Source organism: Lichenostomus cassidix, chromosome 13 (genome assembly GCF_008360975.1).
Source record: "Lichenostomus cassidix isolate B80296 chromosome 13, HeHo_3.0, whole genome shotgun sequence".
Taxonomy (NCBI): domain Eukaryota; kingdom Metazoa; phylum Chordata; class Aves; order Passeriformes; family Meliphagidae; genus Lichenostomus; species Lichenostomus cassidix.
The window spans coordinates 8,537,491-8,561,503 of NC_139494.1; the positions used below are offsets into that span (position 1 = coordinate 8,537,491).

Genomic DNA, 24,013 nt, shown 5'->3' on the forward strand with positions numbered 1-24,013 from the left:
ACTGAGTAAAAGATTGAATAAAAAAGCATTTCTGGATGTATTTCAGCACGTGTGTTTTATTGGAACTGCCAGTTTCATGAGGATATACCTGATGGATGTTACTGTGCAGGAGTACATGACAGAGGTCAGTGAGAACACTGACCCCACAGAGCCTCCAGGCACAGTTATCCCTCTGGCCATGCTGAGCTCCACTGCCTACGAGCCAGGGCTTGACATTCACTGACACCTGAACAAATTTTCCCTGTGATCTCCTAAAGCAAGGGTTAAGTAAACTCAGTGCTGACAGGAAAATGCCAACAGCAAACACAGACAGAAAAGGTCTCTCTTTCAGTGGCAGAAGATGCAGAGGACCTGCTTGGCACAAACATCTTCTGGGCATTCTTATTTGCCTTCCTGCTGTGGTTTAACATGGCAAACAACTTCCAAGGAGCAGAAAGTAGCCCAAAGTAGCTCACTTCTTTGCCTATGGAGCCATCAGGAGCACCAGTGAATGATGTGTGCACCTCTCCACTATCGACTTCTGCACCTTCCCTAAAGCCCAGTTACAAGTTTGGGGCATGGAGAAGTAAACAGATCAAACAGGACAAATGAAAGTCTTTGCTTATGTGATAACTAGCCAAATTCTCTGCAGCATGTCAGTAAATCCTCCATGTCAGCCTTAGAACTTACGTGGATCCCCTGATTTTCAAGAGAAGATGCTATACCTCAGGGATGCTGCATGAAGCCCACCAAGCTCCAACACCCCGTGGGAAACAGGTCCTTTAGCAAGAAAAACCTTTGAAGAGATTAAAAGAAAGTTTCCCAGCTGTCAGCTGTAGCTGCTGGGTTTAGGACTTACATAACTTGTGAAAATCCTCTCTTCAGGGCGAATATGTCTCCGGATTTCACATTCGTTTGGCTGAAGGACTGTGATCCCATCATCAGAAAAGACATAGAACATATTCCCAACACTCAGGCCTTAAAGGGGGATAAAGCAGAAGGAGTAGGATTTTTCTTGGTATGTATCCATAGCTGTTAGGACTTCTTTTAAGAACTTGTCCTCCTCCCCCGACAAACAAAATCTGCCTTACATAAAAGGTCACTCGGATGCAGTCGGTGCATTCACAAAATCAAATTTCATGTCACAACAAGGGTTCAAGGAGTGAAGAGCTACAGACACATTCAAAAATGCATTGCCTTGGTGGCAGTGGTTGTACCCAAATAACTGTGCCTGGGTCTTGTAAACAGGTATTGAAGCAAGATTTGGTCCCAAGAAGCCCCTCTATTGCGCTGCCACCCCCCTCAGATTATGAATCTCCTTTTTTCCTATGATTTCATTAAAAACAGCTTGAAAATAATTCAGGAACTGAAAGAAAAGATTTAGTTAAAATTAAAGTGAAGGTCATCCTGTTACAGGCAACTTGACCTCTGGTAACTGTGATGTAAAATGGAAGCGTTTAGTATCTATTACATGAATGAAAATATATAGATTTCTCTGTTTTCTTAAACTATCTGAAAGAATTAACTACAGCCACCAAAATAAATACATTTTTGAAATCTTGCAAACTGTAATTCACAAATGTGGAGTAGTTCAGCATTGCATTAGCATTCATTTATCCAACTGGGGCATTCCAGGAGATTTGGAAAACTGGCTGATTGTCATTGCTTTGCCATTAGGAGATTGTATTTTATCATTTCTGCCATGCAGAAATGACAAGATCTTTAAGAAATGTTCAGGATCTTTTCAAATGCTGTAGTTTCAAAGATCCAGGCATCATTCCATTTTTTCACACCACCACCAGTAAGTGTTTGCAATGACCACTGTCACCCCCAGTAGTGTTGATAGTGCACTTTATCTGCCAGCAATATGGTTATGTGATAATTTGTATCTTCTAATTAATTCCATTTTCCCCATGGAGAATTAAAGTCCTCATTCTATGGCTCTGAACAGTGTTCAGTGTTAAAAGTTCCCCTGGCTGCTCCTGTGGTGGCAGCTCTCAATACTGCTCACAGAGGTAGAGTTTCTCACATTTAGCTGTTTGCAGGATTGAGATCTAAATCATCACAAGAAACTTGACAGTAAAAATATGGATAATTTGGGTAAATGCATTTTTTAAAAATTTTGTGAAACGCATTGTATTTAGTAAGGCTAGAAGGGTTTTTGGGTGCTAAACCCCCTTCTTTTGATGCCAAATAAGTAGCTGCAGAGTACAATGTGTCAGCATGTGGTGTTTGCTGTAATGACAAGGTTCAAGTTGAGTCTCTCAAAAACAGCACAGAAATCCCCCAGTTAGGGCAGTGGTGGGTACAGAGCTGTGATCCTCAAATGTGATGCCACAGCGCAGGATCATGCATGTAGGAGAAAAGCTAACAAAACTCCATCAAGGGCTAAGTTATTTCATGGACTAAGGGTTATTTTTTCTCCAGGTATATTGATAAAACATTTCATTCAGGCACTTTGGACCAAAACCTGTGCTCCCAGCATCCACACAACTCCCACCTGCTTTAGTGGGAGTTGGGTGAACACAGCAGAGGGCAGAATTTGACCCTGGCCTGGAATGACTGCACATATTCCATGAGAAAAGGATTTTAATCCTAAGAAGTGAAAACAGGCAGGCAATCAATTATGACTACTGTGAAGATGTTTATTATTATTTTCATGCACAAGAGTAGTGTGATTTTGTCTGATGATCCTATTACAATGAGGGTGTATTTAAGAAGTAAGACCTAAATTACCCACAGAAATACTTCGATAAAAATTTTACACCAGCAGGTTTAGAGTCACTGACTTGGCAAGTACCACGACTTATTTTACAGTAAAATGAGCCCAGTTTTTTCTGCAGACTTATTAAAATATGCTACAAATTACTGAGAGCATTCAGGTAGTCTCTTTTAAAAACAGTTTGTCGATTTAAATTAAACCACCTTTTTTTTCCCCCGAGATTGATCTTCACACTGATATTTGGACCAAGCAGGTTTTTAATAGACAAGCTAGGTGTTTTACTGTGACTTATAAGGCATTTGCCAGATCTTGATTGGGGTACATTCTAAACAATCTCATGGACATCACTAAAACTCAATTTTTTGATTAAACTAAGACTCAGTTTTTGATTATACTGCTGCAACTCCTCGATGCAGGGAATTGGGAAGTATTTCAGTACAGAGGTGGGCAACGGGGTATTTTGTCTCATTTATAGTAGTGAGGAAAGAACTAAATTGGGAACTGGGGCACTAATGAGGAGGATGAGGAGGGCTTTTTTTTCTTCTGAATTGAGGACATTTCAGATTGGATGACACAACTAGTTCAAAACCTGAAGGCATTATGAAAGGCAACATACCTAATGTGCATAGCAAAAAAACCCTAATATAAAAAACCTATTAAGAATATGGAGCATTTCCTAAACATAGCAATTCTTAATTGATCCATTCCAGATGAAGCTGACTCTAACAAAAAAACTTCAGGAAGACACCTCATGTCAACAAGAGCTTATTTGAGAAACAGAGTCTCCATCAGTGTACATTTGTACATCCCTCCTTTGAGTTTAAAGGGTACATTTTTCACCATGGAATACTCCCCTCTGATCTGATACTTGAATAATTTTCCTCAACTTAATTGAAAAACTTGGAAGTATTTTAGAACTTAAATTCGGTAAATTTAACAATTTACAAATGTAAATAAACAGCCATGAAGCATTGTGCAGATGATGTTGGACTGATGAGATGCATTAGAGATTTCACTTCCAAGCAGAAGGGAAACAGCAATTCTCAGTGCCCATAATGCCATTTACAGGAACATCAGCAGTGAAGAGCCTCCTCAGAGCCCAGCACCAGGCACTTGCAGGTGGGGTATTTGAGAAGAAGTGCTGGGAAGCTGTTCTAGGTGACTGTGCCACCTCTCTGACCTCCAGCGAGCTGCATTTGGCTGGGGTTGGAAGGGACTTTGGAAATAACCTACAGTGTATTTGCTGTATGTGTCTGTGGCCAACAGCAGCACCAGAGGTTTGCACACCTGGCCCAGGCTGCTCTGGTCACCAGGCCCTGGACCTTCCTTCTGCCCCTGAAATCCTTTGTGCCAAACCCAAGCCATCCAGAAAGCTCCATGCCAAGGCCTGGAAGCCAACTGCTGTTCTGGGTACCTGGAGCACTGCTTACAAAGGGGCCTTTGCACCCTCCAAAAGCAGCGTGAGCCCAAAGCCCTTCTCAAAGGAGCAATGGGAGGGGTTCAGGTGTCTGCATGGGCAGGGGGATGTGTCTGAGAGCAGTTCGTCACTGCACAGAGACCTTTCTCACACAGCTGGAAGGACATCAAGGTCCCAGCTGCCTCATATGCAGCTGGCAGATGGAAGAATTTGTTTACACCTGGGTTTCAACCCCAGAGCTTTCCTGCAGTGATGGATGTCCTGCTCACAGCCCTGCAGGAGCAGCCTGATGTCACAGGGTTCCCTCCACACCTCTGGGCTCCACACCTACAGAGGCAGATGGAGAACCTGGGAGAGCCCCTTGGGCCATTGCATGAAGCTCCTTCAGGGTGTTTTGGAAATTATGACAGCACAAACATGCACAAGATCAGGTGGTTTTTCATTCAAGTGCCTCCATAATATCTTTGAGTCAATTAGCTGCTCAGAATGTTTTTTTTTCCTAATTTGGCTTTCAAGATACACAGATGTTGACCTTGTGGAGGGCACACTATAAATTTGATCAAACTAGAGATCTTGACTGCCAATTAAAACAAGGAGAAATGGGGCATCCTTTACCCTGCATTGATTTAAATGATAGAGGGAAGAAAACCTGTTGTGGTTTGGGTTTTTGTTTTGCCTAACAGTCAAGAACACAATTTCTGTTGCTCACCTAGAAAACATCAATACATGCTACTGAAAGGGAAGAGCTTGAATTGCTTGCTTAAAAATGCAGTATATTGAATTTATGCCTTACTTGTTCAATTATGGTAATTTGGGAGCACTTCTGACACTTGTGTGATTGTTAATGCAGCCTAAGAATCTCAGGCTACTCACATTTCTGGCAGTATATATAAAATTCATATTTTTATATATTTTATGGTCATCTATTATTTCATAGTGAGAAAATGCAAGAAGTTATAGCTACAAGAGTGACATCTCTTATTTGAATAATTTAGGTTTTAAACGTCTGGTCTGTACTTAATCTGGTAATGGTGAAAGTTGATAGGGTTAGTGGCAAGTCAGTGGAGAATGGCCCATCATGGAATTATTAAAGCAGACAAGCACATTATCACTACGACAAAAGAACTTTACTGCAGTACCTTCCTCTCGCCACAGTATGTTTGCAACTGCAGCACCAGAATATTGGGAAAGCCAGAAAATAACCAGGAAAAGAAAAAAAACAAAACAATGTCAAAACTTTCATTGTAGCAAGCAAATGAATAAATACTCACATTTCCACAAGCTGTTTAATTGGTGAAAACTTTGTAACATTCATTGGAATAAAATACCAGGAAAGACAGAGAGTTCTAAACACATTTGCAGCTTCTAGAGACAATTCAGAAACTTTGAGATGGGAAAAATCCTTCCTGAAATGAAGGCAGCTGTGCAAAAGATCAATGAGCTACTAAAGAGAAGCACTACTCCTGCTACCTTCAAATGCAGCTGGAGGTATGGCACAGCCCGTGATTTCTGTGCAGGTTCAATAAGGAAACACAACGTGGAATTATAGAATCATTAAGGTTCGGAAAAACCTCTAAGATCATTGAGCCCAACCATTAACCCAGCCTTGCCAGGTCCACCAGCATCTTTCAGAAGCAGCCTGGGACTGGCAGCTACAGCAGCTACACCTGTGGCTGCATTTTTTCTAGGAACTTCATGCAACTGCATTCTCTTTCAGGATTCACATAAGCTTTGAAAGTACACCTGCATTTGAATTTTTGTTCCAGATAGATCCAATTATTTCTCAACATACTGTAATTTCCCTTGCTCAAGTATTCAAGGGAAAACGACCAATATTAACAAGAGTACATAAATCTAGTTAATGAGGAATAGAATATATTTTCCAAAGATTCTCCTCGAGAGCTCATATTTATGGGTAACTTTGTTTCCAATTCTTGCTCTATATTAGCAGCCAGGAAAGCAGCAAAAATCCTATTTGCATCTAGACTTTTAGTATCACCATCAACCCAGGCAATCTCCCAAGTCGTTAAGATGGCAGAGCTAGGAAGGATCAGGCCTCTGGAAGCTTTTGCACTGGGACAACGGATCACCTCCTTCAGCAATTGTGTTTTGGGGTCAGCAATTGTGTTTTGGGGCCAGCTGGTCAAGATAACACTGCTGCACTCCTATGGGAGATGCGGGAAGAGTGGCCTGGAGAATATTTGTCTTTGAAGTGGAAGATAATTTCACACTAAGGGAAACATTTTGCCAGTCAGTGATGTAAAAACAGGTAAAATAAATAATTTAATCACAACATTTTTCAGACATCTAAATATTCAAGAACTTTGACTGGTAACTAGCTTCAAAAGAAGTCCTGTACAGAAATCAATGAGATTTATAGAATTCCATAAAATATTACACTTTGGATTCTCTGATATCTGAAACTATTGCCAATTTGTTACTCTAATAAAGCTGTTACCCGTCACATACCCAGTACACTTCTGGTACATGAAAGGCACCATCTTCCTGGACAAGATTTTACCTTCTCTGCATGATTCCTACCCAAAAAAGTATCCAATCCTCTCATCAAAGTGCAGTCAGAACTGCCATTACCTTATGTAAGAGTCAAACATATTGCATGCAATGGCCTGAACTACTAAATTACATGTATGCCATCACATTGAAATACTATTTAAAGAAATAAACACATGGAAAATTGAGCTTACGGGTCTTTCTTGCTGAATCTTCGATGAAAAGGGAAGAGATGTCCTCATCCACTCCCACCTCATTTTTAGCAATGCAGGTGTAGGCACCAGTGTCTTCATAGCGCACACTACTGATGTGGAGCTCACTTCCATTTGCTGTAAGAGAGACACTCATAAACAGTGCTCCTCACTGCTGCTAATTGCTTTCCCTGCCTTAATTGTCCTCCATTGCCACAGCCACCTGGTGATGGCTCAGCAGGGTGGTTCCACCCCACTGTGCTCCCCCCATTCAACTAGAGGGGATTTGGGGGATTGTCATGGGAGCTTATATGTCTTGCTCCTTTCCATCAGCACATACACACTCCATGTCAGAAAAGAACAAATGAAGAACAATCCCAAGTCAAACAATAAATTACATTTCAATTTTGCAAACTGTTTTTCATCAGATCACCAAAAACTTTGGTTTAAAGTGGTCTCTCTACAGTTCCCCCTATTGTTTTGCTTTCTGCAGTGGGACCATTGCCTAAAACCTTTGGAAGATGTTGAGATATTGTATGCAACATGCAGGGATAGCAGTGCTGCCAACACAGGCTGAGGGCTACAATCCACCAAAGACAGACTGGGGTGTGTGTTGAGGAAGGATTTAATAGTTTTTACACAGAAAATTGCAAATAAATGTTTTCGCCTTTTGCCGCGCCTGCTGCACCCTCATTTGAACAGGGAGAGAGAGGAGCTGAGAGCCTGATTCCTTCAGCAGAGCCGAGTGGGAGACTGATTCTCAGCTGACTTGCATCCAGTGTGGGCTTAGAGCTGAACAAAAAACTTAATGAATTTCTCTTCAAATAATTTAATGCATTTCTTTTCCACTGTGTTGTACACAAGAAGCGAGGGAGTGGAGAAGCAGGCAGGCTGTCTTTGAACAGAACACCATTACCACTTACATCAATCAATAGTGTATTTCCCGGGAAATTCACAGGAGAAAGAGATAAAAAGAAAGAACAGGGGTTTTATAACACGATTCCCAACAACTGCGGCTTAGCAAAGTACAAGAACTTCTGCTTTAAAGTGCAAAATAATCCTTCTTAATCCCTGTCTACAATACTTTAATTAATCAAAATTCTGTTCTTACCAAGGAGCGATAGTTGTTTGGATAGTTTTGGCATGATATCAATGCCGTTCTTTAGCCAGGTAATTCGGGGATTAGGGATGCCTTCAGCATGACATTTCAGGCTGGCTGACACGCCCGGCTCCTGCGCCTGCGTTTCGGGGTAGACGCGGATCACTGGCGGCACTGCGGGAGACAAGGAGTTGGGGACTTGGAACCCTTGCACCCAGGCTTGAGAGATGCTGCTGTCCCACAGCCCCACCAGGGGCTCTGAGCTGAGAACCAAGGAGATGAGCTTGGTCTGGCTGTCAGTGCCAGCTACAGGAATGGTTGCTCTACAGCTTGACTTTGGGGGCAGGAAATAGAAATTAAGAGTTTTCCAAGCATTGGCATACATTTCCCAGAGAAGCTGAGGATGCCCCATCCCTGGAAGTGTTCAAGGCCAGGCTGGATGGGGCTTGGAGCAACCTGGGATAGTGGAAGGTGTCCCTACCCATGGCAGGGGGTTGGAATTAAACGGTGTCCAAGGTCCCTTCCAACCCAACCCATTCTGTGATTCTATAACAGAAAAGAGTAAACCAATATACCAGTGTCAGGGAGCAACCTTGAGATCCCTTAGACTGTTCTTGCTTGCATTGAGTGACTAATAGAACTTAATAGTTGGATTAAAGCCTGAGGTGGGTACTCACATATTTAAAAATTAAAGAAGTATAAACTTCAAATCTTCACTGAATGTAGTAAGGAAGGAATATGAGTTCTTGCCTACAAGAAGTAGCTTAATATTCAGTATTTAATTGAATATCCATCAGGAAGTAGTCTGTGCATTCACTACCTCTTTTTCTGAACAAATAAAGTGTTTATCAATTACTTCTCTTCACTGAGAGGTTTTCAAAACATGACTTACCTTGTTTTAGGAAGGCCCTTCTGAACTATTTAATATACTCAATTGGCAGAACTACTAATTATATTACAATTTCAGAGATGTTCATTGATTTTCAATCATGTTGCCTTCACTGCTCACATCAACAAGGCTTAATACCACCCATTAACTATTTCTTAACAATTTACTCACACACTTGAAAAAGAATTCGTAATATTGCAACATCAGTGAATGATACCAGTGAGACTCTTTCACCTCAAGGGAAAAATAAAGGGAAATGTGAGGATGTCTCCTACCATGGCTGATGGTATTTGTGTTTCACAATGAAGCAGTCAACTTATCCGCCAGATCAGGAGATTTTTGGGACTCATGATATAGCTGCTTAAAGCTGTACAGTTTTGTAAAACCATAGCCAGAGTCCAATGTGGATATGATATGTGGGAGGCCCAACTTCTTCCCCAAGGAAAATTAATTACTGCTACTGGCACTGGTGAAAGACAGAGGAAAATTTGTGTGTTGTATTTGGTTTTTTTTTTAAGAAAGCCTGAATGAGTACAATAAACTTCCGGAAGTCACAGGCTTAAGGTATCTAACTCACTGCTCTGTTTTATATGTTTTTTTATGTACTCATCATCAGGCTCCATGATTATCAGAATTAAATTGTCTTAACAGTTGCTTTAGAATAAAATGAAATCTGGGTTTGCAGCTTGCTATGTGTCTATATATCCATATGGGGATAGTTTAAATAAATACATTCACTACCATACACTTCCCATCTTTCTATTTCTATTTTTTTTATGGGCCTTACCAGAGAGAGATGTATTTCACTTCTGTCTTCTGCACCAACTGCCAAGTGTTAACCAGAACTGAGTTGTCAGCTTGGAAGGAAATAAGCCACGACAGAAAGCCTTCAAGTTCTACTTGGGTTTTATAGCTTTAAAAGCGATAGATTGTTGAAGTGTAACCTGAGAGGAAATGCCTACAGCCAAATGCAGAGGGGAGAAATAAAAAAAAAAAGGGACTTCTTGCAAAGGAATGGCTTTGAACTCCACCTCTGCACTGGACCTGTGGGTTTAGTTCTGTGTCTCCTATCTCCTTTACTTGAGACAAAATGAAAATGTGTTGCAAGGTGTAGGGCAGTGAGGAAAACAGCATCCAAGAACTTTTTAATCAGGGGTTCCCAAAAAGACAAGGTTTGTTTTATTAAATTGAGTTTTCAATTTTTAAGTAAAAGCATCTACTAGCATTTTATCTTCTCTTCCCCCATTACTGTGGGGTTTGCAGCTCCTCCTGACTTCAGGAGGTGCCAGATCAAGGGGAAGGCAAGCAGGGGAAGAGATGCTGGTGGCTGCTGGAGCCATCCCTGCTTTATTTAGGAGTCAGTGCCCCAGCAATTCAGCAGAATAAGACTGAGAGTCAGGAGCTCCTCATTTCATTAGTATCTTAGAAAATCGAGTTAAATTTCTCTGAGTCAGTGTCTCTAGGCATGATAGAGTAAAGGTAGTAATTTTTGTCTATTCTGACAGAATTTTATGAAGGTCCTGCACTCAATGCTTGTCTTATCTATGATTTGCTTGCTACTAGTAGCATTTTTTGGATGAAATGATTTAGTAAGTGAGGTCCATTGGTCTGATTTATTCAGACTCACAGCTGAAAGAGAGCGTGTCTCCTACAAACTCAGAGGAGAAAGATTTACAATATCCAAGGAGTGGCCAAATCCTGATGAAATCTAGTGACTCGGCTGAGATCCCACATGGCCAAAGCCAACAGAGCGATTTTACTCCAAGCCAAGTGTCTTCTTCCCATCTGCTCTCAGAGACAGAGCACATCCTGGTCATCACCTACCTAATGCTCTTGAAACCTGTGTGGGTTGATATTTTCTCATTATGTTTGCTTCAGGCTCTCCTGTTCATCTGGGCACTTGTGTCAGCACTCCCCAGGATGCCCACAGCCCTCAGCTTCCCAGAATCAGGGCACCCCTTCCCCAAACAGACTGTGCTTTCATCTCTCAGGTTTTTGCCTCACACCTTGATAATCTGCACAAGAATAATCCACCTACTCTACCTGCAGGGCTGAAAATACAATAGATTTATACTGCCAAAGGTAGCTCACAGGTCCTAGACTCTGAATCAATGCTCTGCACGAAAATTAACTCAAAATTATAGCAAGGTGTCTTTTTGAGAGTGATTAATAAGGAAACTGTTTGTTTTCACCTACAAAAAAGATGTGCTGCACCTCCATTCCTGCTCTCTTATCATTTTCCTTCTCCTTCTATTTTTAAACTTTTTATTTCTTCTCCCTTGTCTTACATAATTCACTGCACAGGTAAATTATTGCATGCAAATGCCTTGTGATAACAGCAAACTGCAGAATATATTTTTATTGTCCTTGCTACAAATTAATACTTTCCAGGTAAGCACATTTTACTTTAAACTTGCAAAGATTTCAGCTCCAGACTTTGGGATATATGGATTACCCTTTGCTTTTTCCCTTGGTGAATATATATCATTGCTAACCATTACTGTGTCTGCAGCCAAGGGCAATATAAAAATGCCATTATCTTAAGCAAAGTAGGAAAAAAGAGGCATTGAAACAAGCACGAGATTGGGTAGATTGCCTACTACTGCATACTGAGCAGCACCTCACTTGTGAGCAGACCAATTCATTACAATAAAACAGCTCTGGTGATAAAGCACACGATGAGCACAGATGGTGGCACCAAGGCCCAAAGACATACATTGCTGCTGGAGGAGCTATATACTCCAGGGTGTAGCAATAATTAACAGATTAATCATTTACTTGAGATGTTTTACTCTTTCCGTTTATGATTTGAAAGGAGTCTGCAGCATTTTATGTGTTCTCCTGGAAAGCCACGTTAACAAAACATAACATGCTTGTAACATCCCTCTGTTACTGAAAAATTTGTCCTATTGGACCCTTATAATTGGGTTGAGGATCAAATGGCTTTTTAAAAACTGTTTTCAAGGAATACAATATTCTGATTTATGCTGATGTTTTCCTGAGTGCAAGGACCAAGGAAAATGATGCCTTACACTCAGCAGTCTCTTGATTTGCAACTATCAATTTTCATAGTTGATTACTATTTTATGAGATTCTTTATCCTCAGCAACTCTTTTTTCCTCTTGAAATTGATAAATTGCTTCCTCTCTACAGTTAGTATATGCTGTACACATTTCCCAAGCAACATCCAAACATAGGAGAGAACATAATTTTCCTACTGTTCTTGGCTTCTCCTGATCAAAGATACCACAACAGAAGATGAATTTTTCATTCTTAAACTGTTTAAATGCTACCTTTCAGCACTTTATTTTCTTCCAAAGAAAATCTTAAGCTGTATAAATACACTGACTTAAATTTTACCAGTAACTGTGAATCCTAACATTGATGAGCTCAACCCTCACTTCTCACATTAAACAGGCTGCATTTCACATTTGTTTCATGCTTCTTGCCCAGATGTGAGCCAGCAGTTTGGGGCATTCACCTGGTGATCTTCACATTTTCTGCCTAAGAGGATTCTCATCTCTGCTTGTCAAAATGAGCATCTGGATCTACCCATGTTACTTGAGATATCCTGAACCAGCTGATACAAAGGGAAACACTGCAGAGCATTCAGCAGTTGAGTGGTAGTAGAGGTCCAAATCCCAGAAACGTTTAATGTTGCCAGAATTGGGCTGAAAACTTTCTATTTAAGCTTACATTTCCTTATTTTCTATATTACCTAATCAATGTAAGAAGGTAGTGTTATGTTCCAAAAAGAGGCAAAGAAAAAAACAAGTAAAAGAGCATAAAAAAGTTGGATAAAAGCATACAAAGAGAGCACATGTAACGTGTATCAGATTCTTTTATGAGCTGGACTGATGTGTCTCAGTGGGAACAGTAAGACAGGACCCAGGTGATACAAAAAGGATCCAAGGATGCTGGAAAAGTTACTGCAGCTTTGAAAACAGAATTAACTGAAAAATAGTCTAAAACTTAGAACCTGACTGTACAGACACAGCAAGCCTGGGAATGGTTGGGGATAAATCCTTTTACTTCCAGTTGGTTCTCTTTTCTTTACTCTTTCCCAACAGACAAACTTGGGAGGTGTCAAGAGAAAAATTCTGATAATTTTCATAAAATAAAAAAACCCTGTGTTTTTGATGTTGAAAGTAGATCAGTGCCTCCCTGGAGGAGGCAGGCGAGCAGATACACCCGAGTTCTGGCTGACTTGGTTCTGTCACATTCTCTTACTGTTTCAGTCCAACACAGGAAAGCAACAAAAACTCTCCCATGCTGAAGATGGAGTTTTTAGTTTGATATAGACCGACAGAGACAAGCCCCAGTGCTGAACAGAGCCCATCAACTACACTTAGATTCTCAGCATCTTCACTCAATTCAGTTTGGCTCAGTTTCTTCCCTCTACTCCTGTCAAGAGAAATTCCTCAATTTGTCCTCTAAGTTACTAAAGCTGAGGTTTCCTAGTGAAGGGCTCTGCCTTGGGAACCCTCCAGTGCATTTGAAGGCAAACAATGTTGTCCTGCCATGGGGCTGTCACCCCAACGTCAGTTGCTGGAGGAAAAAAGGAGGGATTTTAGTGATGTGGGCAGCCAGCCAGCCACATTAACAACAGCAAAAACCCAGCTTTGCAAAGCCTAATGGCTCACATGGGAATATCAGATGCTGTAAGACAAAGATTTCTAGACCCTGCAATGCTTTCTAGCAAGCCTGAGTTGATACCAGAATGCAAGGCATTTTATTCTGAATTTAGTGACTGGATATCAACATTAAAAAGCCAACATAGACAGTGGTTTTTGTATAACAGTGTTTTTCTTTTAGTAAGAAAACCCCCATGCAGCTGTGGTATGAAACTTCCACTTAAAAAGAAAATGTGGTCTTTCAACAACAAGTTAAAGCTAAGTGGCAGGCGTGAGTATGGAATGGATCACCCCCTCCCCACACTCCATCTAGCTTTCCTCTCATTCTGGTTTAAGTTTCAAAGCCTTTGGGCCTTCTATTCTCAGTGATGATAAAGTCTACATTGTTGTCTGCCAACTAAACTCCATTCAGGCCCCATAATACATCACATAATAGACACGGGATTAAGTTGTTAGCTGGCTTTTCTTTCAGCTGCCATTCATCAAACAAATAGCACTTTGAGGAAGGAAACCTATTTTCCCAGCTGCTGCATGCACGACTTAGTTATCCACATTGCTGAGATTTACAGTTTACTCTCTCAAAAGATGACAAATTATTATGTAGAGTCATTAAGTCAGCTTTCATTCAGATCAACCAGATCCTCTGTGCTCTCCTCCAGGTACTCGCTGTGGTGGGGGAAGCACTTACACATGTCCAGCAGACCTGAGCTGCAGTCAAAACAAAGCCTCATGTCCATCATGGCTCTTCTTAAAATGCATAAATATCCCTCTTTACAGTCTCTCCTCTCACTATTAACCTGTGTGTAACCACTTGCTCTTAAGAGCTGAAAGCTCTCCTTTGTGCAGGTCTGCACACACCTAGAGAAAGGACTAAAACTTAATTTTCTTTATAATATATATATCCTGAAATAAAGTTATTGAATTTTCCTTAAAAAGAAGTACTTTCATACCAGAGCACATCAGAATGTACCCACAGTTAGCAATGGGTGACCCTGTTCCCTGTTCTGGAGGCATTGCTGGGCATATCAGCACATGTGAAAATTGGTCTGAAGCTGGAAAATTCTGTTTGCTGCTGGGGAGGTGGATACTCCGTGGGCTGGTCCCTTGATGAAATGCTGGCTTAATCTAATGTCATTTTAAACTATATCTGACTGAGTGAGTTTGAGGTCAGGAGAAAGATAGTGAGTGTCAGAATAGAAGTTCCAGCAGGCACAAATGTGGTCCAGGGGACGGAGGTGAACGAGGATGCTGCAATACAGCCTGTGTGATTCTCTCACCCATATAATGGTTTGACCTCATTTTGCAACCCAGTGAGCCAGTGTAAATAGCCCTCAGCAAACCAAGCTCAGTACCACCAGGTGATAATCTGGATATATAGCTGGGAGTTAGACAGCTAGTTTTGGAAACCTTGATGTATTTATTTAAATATCCTGGGCTATTTCACGCAACAGAAATGATTTTCTGGAAGAAGGAATTATTGAGGCAACACTTCTGTTGACAAAAGTAGTAATTACTTTAAGAGATGCTTGGAAATGCTGCTCTTAACTCTACGGAAATGTCACTGACAGCTTGTTTTACAGTAAGGATACCTCCTGAAGCCCAGGTAATTATACACATCCCCCCTTGATTCTTTTATTTTTGCCTGCCTGTGTGACAGCACGAGTGAGCAAACCCCAAGCTGTGTTTGCTCTCATGCACAGATAATTTGGGCCATGGCTTCACACATCTCTGTGTGAATGAGGTTAACGCACAACTTTTCTCAGGGAACGTTTTCATGGAATGTCATATATGCCATTTACTAACCATTCACCTGAAGGATGTGGGTCTGATACAGCTCTTCATAGCCGTAGGCATGACAGGTGTAATTGCCCATGTGAATAGTTGTTACCTTGGTGATGTACAGGGAATCATCTTCTCCAAAGTCCTGAATGGAACAAAAGACAGGAAAGGTGCCTTATTATTTAGTAACAATATTTTAAACACCATATGAATAGAGACTACCTGTTCAGTGGCTTTGATAGCAACACAGCCTGGGGACACAGCTTGAGTTTGGAACAGTAGGTTTTAAAGTTCATAAATCAACATGCAGGGAGGAAATGAACGGCAATTTAAGAGTAAGGCAAAGCGACTCATCTGAGAATACAAACTTTTGTGCTCGTTGCTAACAAGGTGCTCTTTGTACATAAAAAAGATGGCAATTTCCAGCTGTTTAATTTATGGGGGAACTGAGTATCTACCTGTTAACCTCAGATGCATAAAATGCTAACGTTTGGGTGGGTTAAGATTTCCTTTATCTGTGCCGGTTCTTAGAAAATGCACTGCAGCCTTGAGACTTGATGAGAAAGAACTGAAGGTCTTTGTCACTTAACTCAGACAATATCCTAGGCAGCAGACAAGGAAGAAGACAAAAAACCTTTTCTCAAACAATCCTGTTTAGAACTGTAACTGCTTAACAAGTATCTTTCCCCGTCCCCTTCATCTTCCTAGATCTGCTCTTGCATGGTTTCAATTTTTGATTACAGATGGGAAGGATATGAGTTAACAGAGACATTTTGGCACTTGAGTATGTTGTACAAGCACACTGCTTAGGAGTTTATTTCAATTCATTATTTATTTATTAATTTCAGTATTTATTTACCAAATTATAGCTAACAGAACCACAGCACTGATGGTTATATGGAGCAGCTTCTCTTGTTATTCCACCAATATTCAGACTTTCGGTAGCTTCAGAATGTTTTCTATGCAAACCATGGAGGATCCATTTAAAAACAGTTCATGAGCTGAAAGAATTATTTTTCTGTAATCATTCCCATGTGTGAAGCATGCTAAATTGAACTCCTTGCATAATTTCACTACAATATTATGGGAAAATTCAACTTTGACTCAGGGTGGCAAAAACCCAGTAAAACAGGGTGTATGTTGGAGAGTAGTTCTGCTTATGGAAACACAAGGACTTGTTTCAAAGCTCCAACGTGCAGCTGGAAGGCAGCCAGCTGCCCAGGGAATGCAGGTAAAGCCCTTCCAGGAGGTCCTGCCTGCTGCCACCCTTGTGTCTGGGACAGGCAGCAGAGTGTGTAGTGAGGAGGTGACAGCTCATTGCCACCTCTGCCATGGCAGAAGCCACCAGGGGGGACAGACTGAGCAGGAACATCTCTGATCTGCTGGCTGGGAGTCAAGAACTTTGGTCCTTATTTCTTTGTGCTGGAGGCAGGGAATCCATGCTCAGAGGTTCTGATGCTGTTCCTTCCCTGCTGCACCCTGGCAGCTCCAGCGCTGCAAGGAACAATCCACATCCCCTGCTGCTGCCAACCCTGCCAGGCACTCCGAGATTACAAGCAGGAGTTGTTTGATCATCAGATGCACTGATTTCTAAACCCAAACCTTTTGGGGCTCCTTACATCTCACATTTCCTGCCTCTTCAGGGTGCATGTGCTTTGCAGTTTGAAGCTTTCCTTTCCAGCCACCACACTTTGAACGTTTTTTGAAGGAAGCTGCGATTCTGCGGCAGACGTGCGATGCCAGCTGGCACCCTTCAAGAGCAGCACAAAACAGCCCTTTGCAGTATGGATTGATCTGGCACTACTTCTGTCAGCTCTTGAATCTTCTCCAAAATCTTCTGTCTGGCACTAAGAAGCGTCTTCATGCCTCACCTCTCAGTGGCAGGTCAGCACTGGCAGAGGGGAGAGAATTTTGAAAACTTGCCTAGCTTTTAGACATGTTTTACGACAGATTGAAAGTGAGCAGTGAGAAATATGGAGTTTACTGGCAGGACAACAACCCTTCCCAAAGCAAAGACCTTCACCTGAGAGAGCACAGACATATCCACAATTATAACCTGGTTCTGCTGCCTGTGCTGCCCCAGTGGGCAAATGTATGAACAATTGTAAAGAATCAGAGTAAATCCATAGATGATCTGAAATCCATTATCTATAGTTAAAAGCATCTCAGACATTATTGTCACCTTGGTGTCAGGCATCTACACTATGGGATAAGGTGGTCAAGTTATCCAATACATTATTGCAAATATCTCTTAAAAAATCCCCATTTCAAGCATTTGCCTGTTTTCTGGTCAGTTAGATATTTCCTGATGGAAAGCAAAGATGCATGAGTAACTGCTGAGAAAAGATACCAACCCAGTTCAAATGGTATTTGCATGAGATAGATGAAATGCATGCACTGGAGGAGACTTAATAACAGTTTTTGTAAGTTAAAAGAAACTAAAATTGAGTTTAGATCAATAAAAGCAGGATGGCTACTTTAATGGAATGATTTATGAGGAGTTGTGGAAAAACAGGACAATATAATCTTCTCTATTTAAGTATGTTGCTTCCTTCAAGATATCTCAGAAAAATATTCCGAATGCTTGGTTTGTGCTCTGTAATTGTCTTTTTATGGATGATCTGGATTTTTCCAATGCATACAAATGTATTAATATAAGCAAAGACCCTTGCACAACCAAACAGATGCAATACTATTGTATCACTCACTTCCTTTCCAAATGTGTTTTACTTGAGAAGAGGGGTAAAAGCACAGTTTATGACTTTTAAAAACTATTTTCTGACTTCTAGTGCTTAAAGAAAGTTATCAAAGATGATTTAGGTTAACACTATATGACCTTGTCAGGCATGGAATGGAATTATCAACCCTGTATTAGAACCTGCACACACAGTAAATTAATATATAACTACAACGTTATTAAGAATTAAAAGTGCTAGGTGTGGGGAGCAAAAAGTGATGGTGGCATTAAATGTTTGATACTGAACCTTTTGTTGCTACAAAAAGTAGACTGAATTCCCCAACAAATTAATGACTTTCTGTGTGTTTATTGCAGCTCATGGTTTCTCCTTGTGTTTCCCTGTGGATATAATTAGTACATTAGGGTTTCACGGTTACATTTTATATCTATGGATGCATTCTTATGCACAAGCACTTTCTGTGTGTATTTCATAAGGGTATATTTGGAAGTGCTGTAAAAACCCAAGCCCTGGAGCATTAAGAAATGATGAGTCTTTGATTCCTTAATAGCCTCTAACTTTACATCTTGCACTCATCCCAGGCAGGAGTGCTGTGGCGCATTAGGAAGCTGTGGGATGTATTTGGGATGTATCCCACATCCCTCCCTGCTGCAGTGCTTTTGGGAGCCCTGAGGAGCTGCTCAGGGCTCACAGGTCACTGCCCTGGGCTAACAGGGTGTGAGTGAGGACTGACAGCTGCTGAGCTGCTGCTCCAGTTTGCCATGATGTGGATGGGGTGGGAAGAGGGAATGGGAAGAATTCACAATGGAAAAAAAGCAGAGGAAACATTTTCACATGTTTTGACTTAGTTCAGATGGCTTTTGCTTGTTAAGCCAGTTTCCCAAGTTACCACGAGCCTGAAAGAAGTCAGAGCAAAACACAAACTTCTATAAAACTGGTGCAACATAGTTCTTCTCTCCCCAGAACTATCCCAGCTTTTAAAGTGAGTATTTCAGCGTTGTCCAGGAGGCTCAGCAAGTGCTGCATACCCCAGGGAGCTGTCACTGCCCTACTTGACCCCAGTAATTTCCCACAGTGAATTGCAAAGACATTTAAATTTATAATCCCATGAAAAAGAATAGGCAACCAGGAGAAAGGCAAAAAAAGTAAGTTCTGAGACATGGTTTTCCTCATTTACCACTGAAGGTGAATTATGATAGAATCATTGAAAGGTTTGGGTTGGAAGGTCAACCCACCTGCCATGGGCAGGGACACCTTTCCCCAGACCAGGATGCTCCAAGCCCCGACCAACCTGGCCTTGAACACTTTCAGGAATGGGATATCTCACCAAGTTCTTGTGAAGAGGAAAAAGTGATGAAGTAGAGGCAGTACTCATCTAACCCCACAGTCATGAGCCCTGCATCAAAGCAGCCAGACAAGGACAGGGTGTTCATCACCTCTACCTTATGAATTTCATTATAAAATAATTCTTCTAATAAAAAATATTCAGAAAGGTATGCTTCTAATTTCTCATAATTGATAAGGTCGACTAGTGACAGCTGATAAATAGACTCCTCCAGCAGTTCATATCACCTTTTCTCTCCCTTTTTCAAATAAAAAGTTCTCTGCCCTTCCTGAGCTTCTTTCACATCTTGCAGTTACCCTTCAACCAAAGGATTGATTAAATGACCTCAGAATATATTTTAACTTTTCAAGATTAAAAAAATGCACCACCCTGCATTTAATATTTATAACAGCTTGGTAATCTATAAAATATTTAAAGAAAAGTAGCTATTCACAAGTTGATTTTAAAAAATAACAAAGCAGAGCCTAGAAAATGGGTAGATACCTTTTTTTTTGGTATAGTATTTCCCTTCCATCACTACTGATTACCCAAGGCATTGGTCTCTCCAAACACAAGATTTTTCATATTTATTTATCCCATTCCCATTCTAATGCATTCCCTGGTCATGCACTCTGCCGCGGTTCGGAGACACCGAGCTCAGAGATGTGTAAAACATTGCATATTGCTTGTAAATCTTGTTCACATTCCGTCTCAAGTGAATTCCAGCCTGTGATTGTAACACCACAAATCTCCTGCTCTGACACCCAGGAAGGAGCTGGTGGAGAGGAGCCACATTAACCCTGGATGCTGAGCTGGCTGCAATGCCAGAGGGTGCAGGGCACTTCCAGCCTCCTTCTGCCTGCTTCAGATGCATTTTCATGAAGCTTTCTAACATGCTTTGGGAATATGCCAATACTTAAAACCCTTTAAATATTTTTGGTAAAAGTTTCTAGGTTTTCAGAAAGTTTGAAGAGGAATGAGCATAGAGGCTTATTATGTTTATGGTTAACTTCCAGTTACTTGAGAAAAAAACCCAAACTAGACTTAAACTATAAATTGGAAGAAGAAACAGAAAAGTCAATCTCAGTGACAGGAAGCCAGGGATTCCCCACCTCCCCAGCTCTCAGGGAGGGCACTCTGGCATGTGTCACCCCACAGTATGGCACTCTGGGGTACACACTCCCTGGCCCAAGACATTTAATCCCACACAGTGATTTTAAACCACCTGAGTTAGATACTGAATGCTCCTAATAAATACTGGGTGGGGGGAGAGCCCCAAAGACAGTTAATACCTTCTCACCATGATGGCTTAAAATCATTCATAGCAGAAATAACAGAAGAGGGAATGAAATTCCCTGAGTGGTTCCGCTCCCAGGAGATTTGCTTTCTAAATATTTTTATTACTCCTATTACTACTGCTAATAATTAATTTTTAACCCCATTCCCTTTCAGCCCTTTCCCAAGCCCAGGGAAGCTGGAGACCTTCTCCATGGGGTTTCAGTGCCTACTGACAAAACCAGTCCTAGCAAAGGGGATTGCTGGTGCCACCAGTTTTCCACTAGAATTCTGTAATGGTTTGGGTTGGAGGGTACCTTAAAGCTCACCTCTTTCCACCGCCAGCCATGGGCAGGGACACCTTCCACTAGACCTGGTTTCTCCAAGCCACATCCAACCTGACCAGGAACACTTCCAGATGAAGAAAAACATCCTGATCTCACAATCACCAGCAAAGCAACTAAGATGTATTAACTAGTTTACACTGAAAAGCTTGGCTGATCTTCAGAGTCCTAGGAATCTCTCTCTGATAATGTTTACAGGATTTTAAAAAGAAATGTACCCAAGCATTTAATGAGATTATTATTATGCAAAATCTACAACAATGGCTATCACTTTGGAAATTATTTCTCCTTACTAATCAAATGTCTCTGATCTTTTTTACAATAGATTCATGAGTGATTCATATAAAAATAATAAAAACTAAATTAATCATGGGTTCTTAAATCACTTTCTTTGATGCTTTTAATAATTCATTTCTAGAGACAAGCTGAGAACTTATGCTCCATTAATATTATTTGTTCTTGGTTTTACACATGCTATCACTTTAGTCATTTACATGGAGAGAAATTCAGCCTTAAGCAAATGCCAGAATACTATTGCAAACATAGCCTGATGAGGCACTAATTTATCTTTTCTTGTTTTTCTGCTGAAAGAATTTAACACAACATAAGATTGCTGGTGAGTCAAAAAAAGTTTTTGCTTTGAACATACAGAAATGAAAGTTTTAGATAGTTGTGCAATTATAATATAGGTAAAAAATGGGTGAGTTTTATATCCTGAGAAACTCGGAGATGACAAGGAAAATTGACAGTAGGTACATGCTTCTAAAAATGCAAGTGGATACAATTTCTGTAATCTTCATTATGACAAAATGTGAGACTGTATATTCAGAAAACACTGTCAGTAGTAATTTTGCACTTAACCTCTGTTTTAGAGCCTGCAAACACCTTAAGAAACTATAAGCAATTTCTTAAACTTTGATTTGAAAGAGAAAAAACTTGGCTTTAAACATACAACTTTTTGTAACTTGCTCCCATGACTGCATCACTGCAGTATCTAGGATGGCCCAGGGTTTGATCATTTTAATGGCCCAAATTCTATTAGCAGGAATTAATGGGGTTATTCACATATGATCTTTTTATTATTTAACAGCGAATCTGCATTAAAAACATCCACATGAATATATTGCCTTCATACAGACTGTTTTAATGAGAAAACGAATCCTAATGACTTGCACTTTAAAGGCTGACTGTTTGCTTTGGGTTTCAAATATTATACGTGGCAAATGGACATTTTCATGAATACACGTGGACTGTGCATCCAGGCAGGTAGGCACAGCTCTTTTGAGGATCATGAGATGTACATGGAGGAGATTTCCCAGGTGGGTGGGCAATGTCAAAGATGTGGTCTGGAGTTCTGTGCTTTTCCCCGGGTGGGATGTTCTGAGAGAGCAAGGCTGTGCCATGCCACCTGACATCAGCAGCAATGAAGAACCTGTATTTACACAACTGGTTATGTAAAGCCTATTTCTGAACTAATGATCCAATGCCACTGTGCGTTAGTGTACAGATTAAAATTAAATGAGTAATGAAGGACACTAATGAGCTTAGGCTATAGCTACCTGCACTACACTTGGTAACTCACCAAATTCTTATCTACCTCTACACCATATTTGTTTTCTTATGGTAATCTTCTCTTTCGCCATGCTTCTGAAGGAACAACATACGTTTATAAATTTTATCAATTTACACGTTTCTCTGGAGAAAATGTCAAACCATGTGAAACAATACCCTGTAAGTATTATATACATTTTACTCCATGAGGAGGTTATTTTATTTTCAAATTGAGGAATGCTCTCATAATCACATATTTGAGAAAACATATCACTTGTTCCTAGGAGGCAAAAGTATATTATTTTGAAAGATGACACATTTTAACCAGTTCACTTTTGTAGTCAGGAATCAATTTATAGCTATAACAATTTTATCAGTTTCAGCTACATTATAGTTATTTTCTGCATGAGAAAAGTTGATGTGACTTTATTAAAGTGGAACTGCAAAGGGACTTCTAATGGATAAATAATATGGATGGGTAATTTATGGAGAAATAATATTTTTATGCTAAAAGCAATCTTAAATGTTTCCAAGAGAAATAGTTTAATTACATGTACCATTAGGATGGCTGTTCTGCAGTAGCTATGTGACAACTCATTAACAGAGCTCCTACAGACAGGACAAGACAAATTATTACTAGTTGCTTATGAAAGCTTCTGATTAAGAGAGCAATGAAAAATTATTAATATTTTGTTGCCAATCAAGATATCACATAAAAATGATTTAACTAATGCAGTTAAACAGCTAGGCTTTATAGTAACTTTCAATCTTCCAGTGCAAATTTAGGATTATCTAGGTTTTTGTTGACTGTCTTTGTCACTCCCAGTATTACCCTGGAACAGGTCGCCTTCTCAGATCACATTTGCCACGAATCTGGAGAGAATAAAGCAACAAACACACACCCAAAAACAAAAAAAAAAAAACACCCAAACACACACCCCAACACCAACCACACCAACAAAACCAAAAAAACAAAACAAAAACACCTTCTTGCCACTGAGAACTGATGCATTCATTACTCTGCTAGCTGCTCAACAGCGACAACAAAGGACACCTCAGCAGTGCCTCTCCTGCGCTGCTCTCACACCTAGTTGGCAGGATTCCATTTTTTTCAGACTTGAGTTTCTAATTTCATCTGATTTCTTGAATTAGCATTTAGAAGAAAAAGAGTTTAATTGAAATATAATACCAGGGTTTTTCCAAGTGTGTGACTATCCTGTAGGTCTGTACGTGATTACCACTGTGCCAAGAGCAGGGAGGATTTTCTTGAAGTTAAAAAGGTACAATTAATCTCCTGTTGCACTTCCAATTAGCCAAATTGCCAACCTTATTGTGAAAAGCAGAAATGCAATCGAGTTTCTGCTTGAGGCGTACTAAAGGAAAACTGAAGTAATTTAATTAACTGCCTTCAAGTACATTAAGAAGCACACTGCCTTTACTTTCTGCTGTCAATGCCTTTAAATAGATTATTATTTAATGTGAATTTCTGTACCCATGTAACGCTGAAGCTTTGAACTGTCTGCTGCCACCCCCTGACCTGAGCTGTTAGGTGTTTAAGAAAAGACCAAGATGAATAGAGGGATGGAGCAACTCTGCTGTGAG

The 24,013-nt window shown here is 40.5% G+C and overlaps 1 protein-coding gene across 4 annotated transcripts in view; it reads right to left on the reverse strand.

Annotated features, from left to right (window-relative positions):
* The window catches only part of FSTL4 (follistatin like 4), a 210,072-nt gene that overhangs the window by 12,172 nt on the left and 173,887 nt on the right, over positions 1-24,013 (reverse strand). For 3 of the 4 annotated variants that reach the window (XM_085073530.1, XM_085073531.1, XM_085073533.1), the window contains 5 exons: positions 15,246-15,366; positions 7,932-8,093; positions 6,824-6,958; positions 5,258-5,284; positions 839-957 (listed from right to left, as the gene is read on the reverse strand). In XM_085073530.1, the coding sequence (XP_084929656.1) occupies positions 839-957; positions 5,258-5,284; positions 6,824-6,958; positions 7,932-8,093; positions 15,246-15,366 (564 nt within the window). The remainder of the gene's footprint in view (positions 1-838; positions 958-5,257; positions 5,285-6,823; positions 6,959-7,931; positions 8,094-15,245; positions 15,367-24,013) is intronic. The other variant, XM_085073532.1, reaches the window with a different exon arrangement.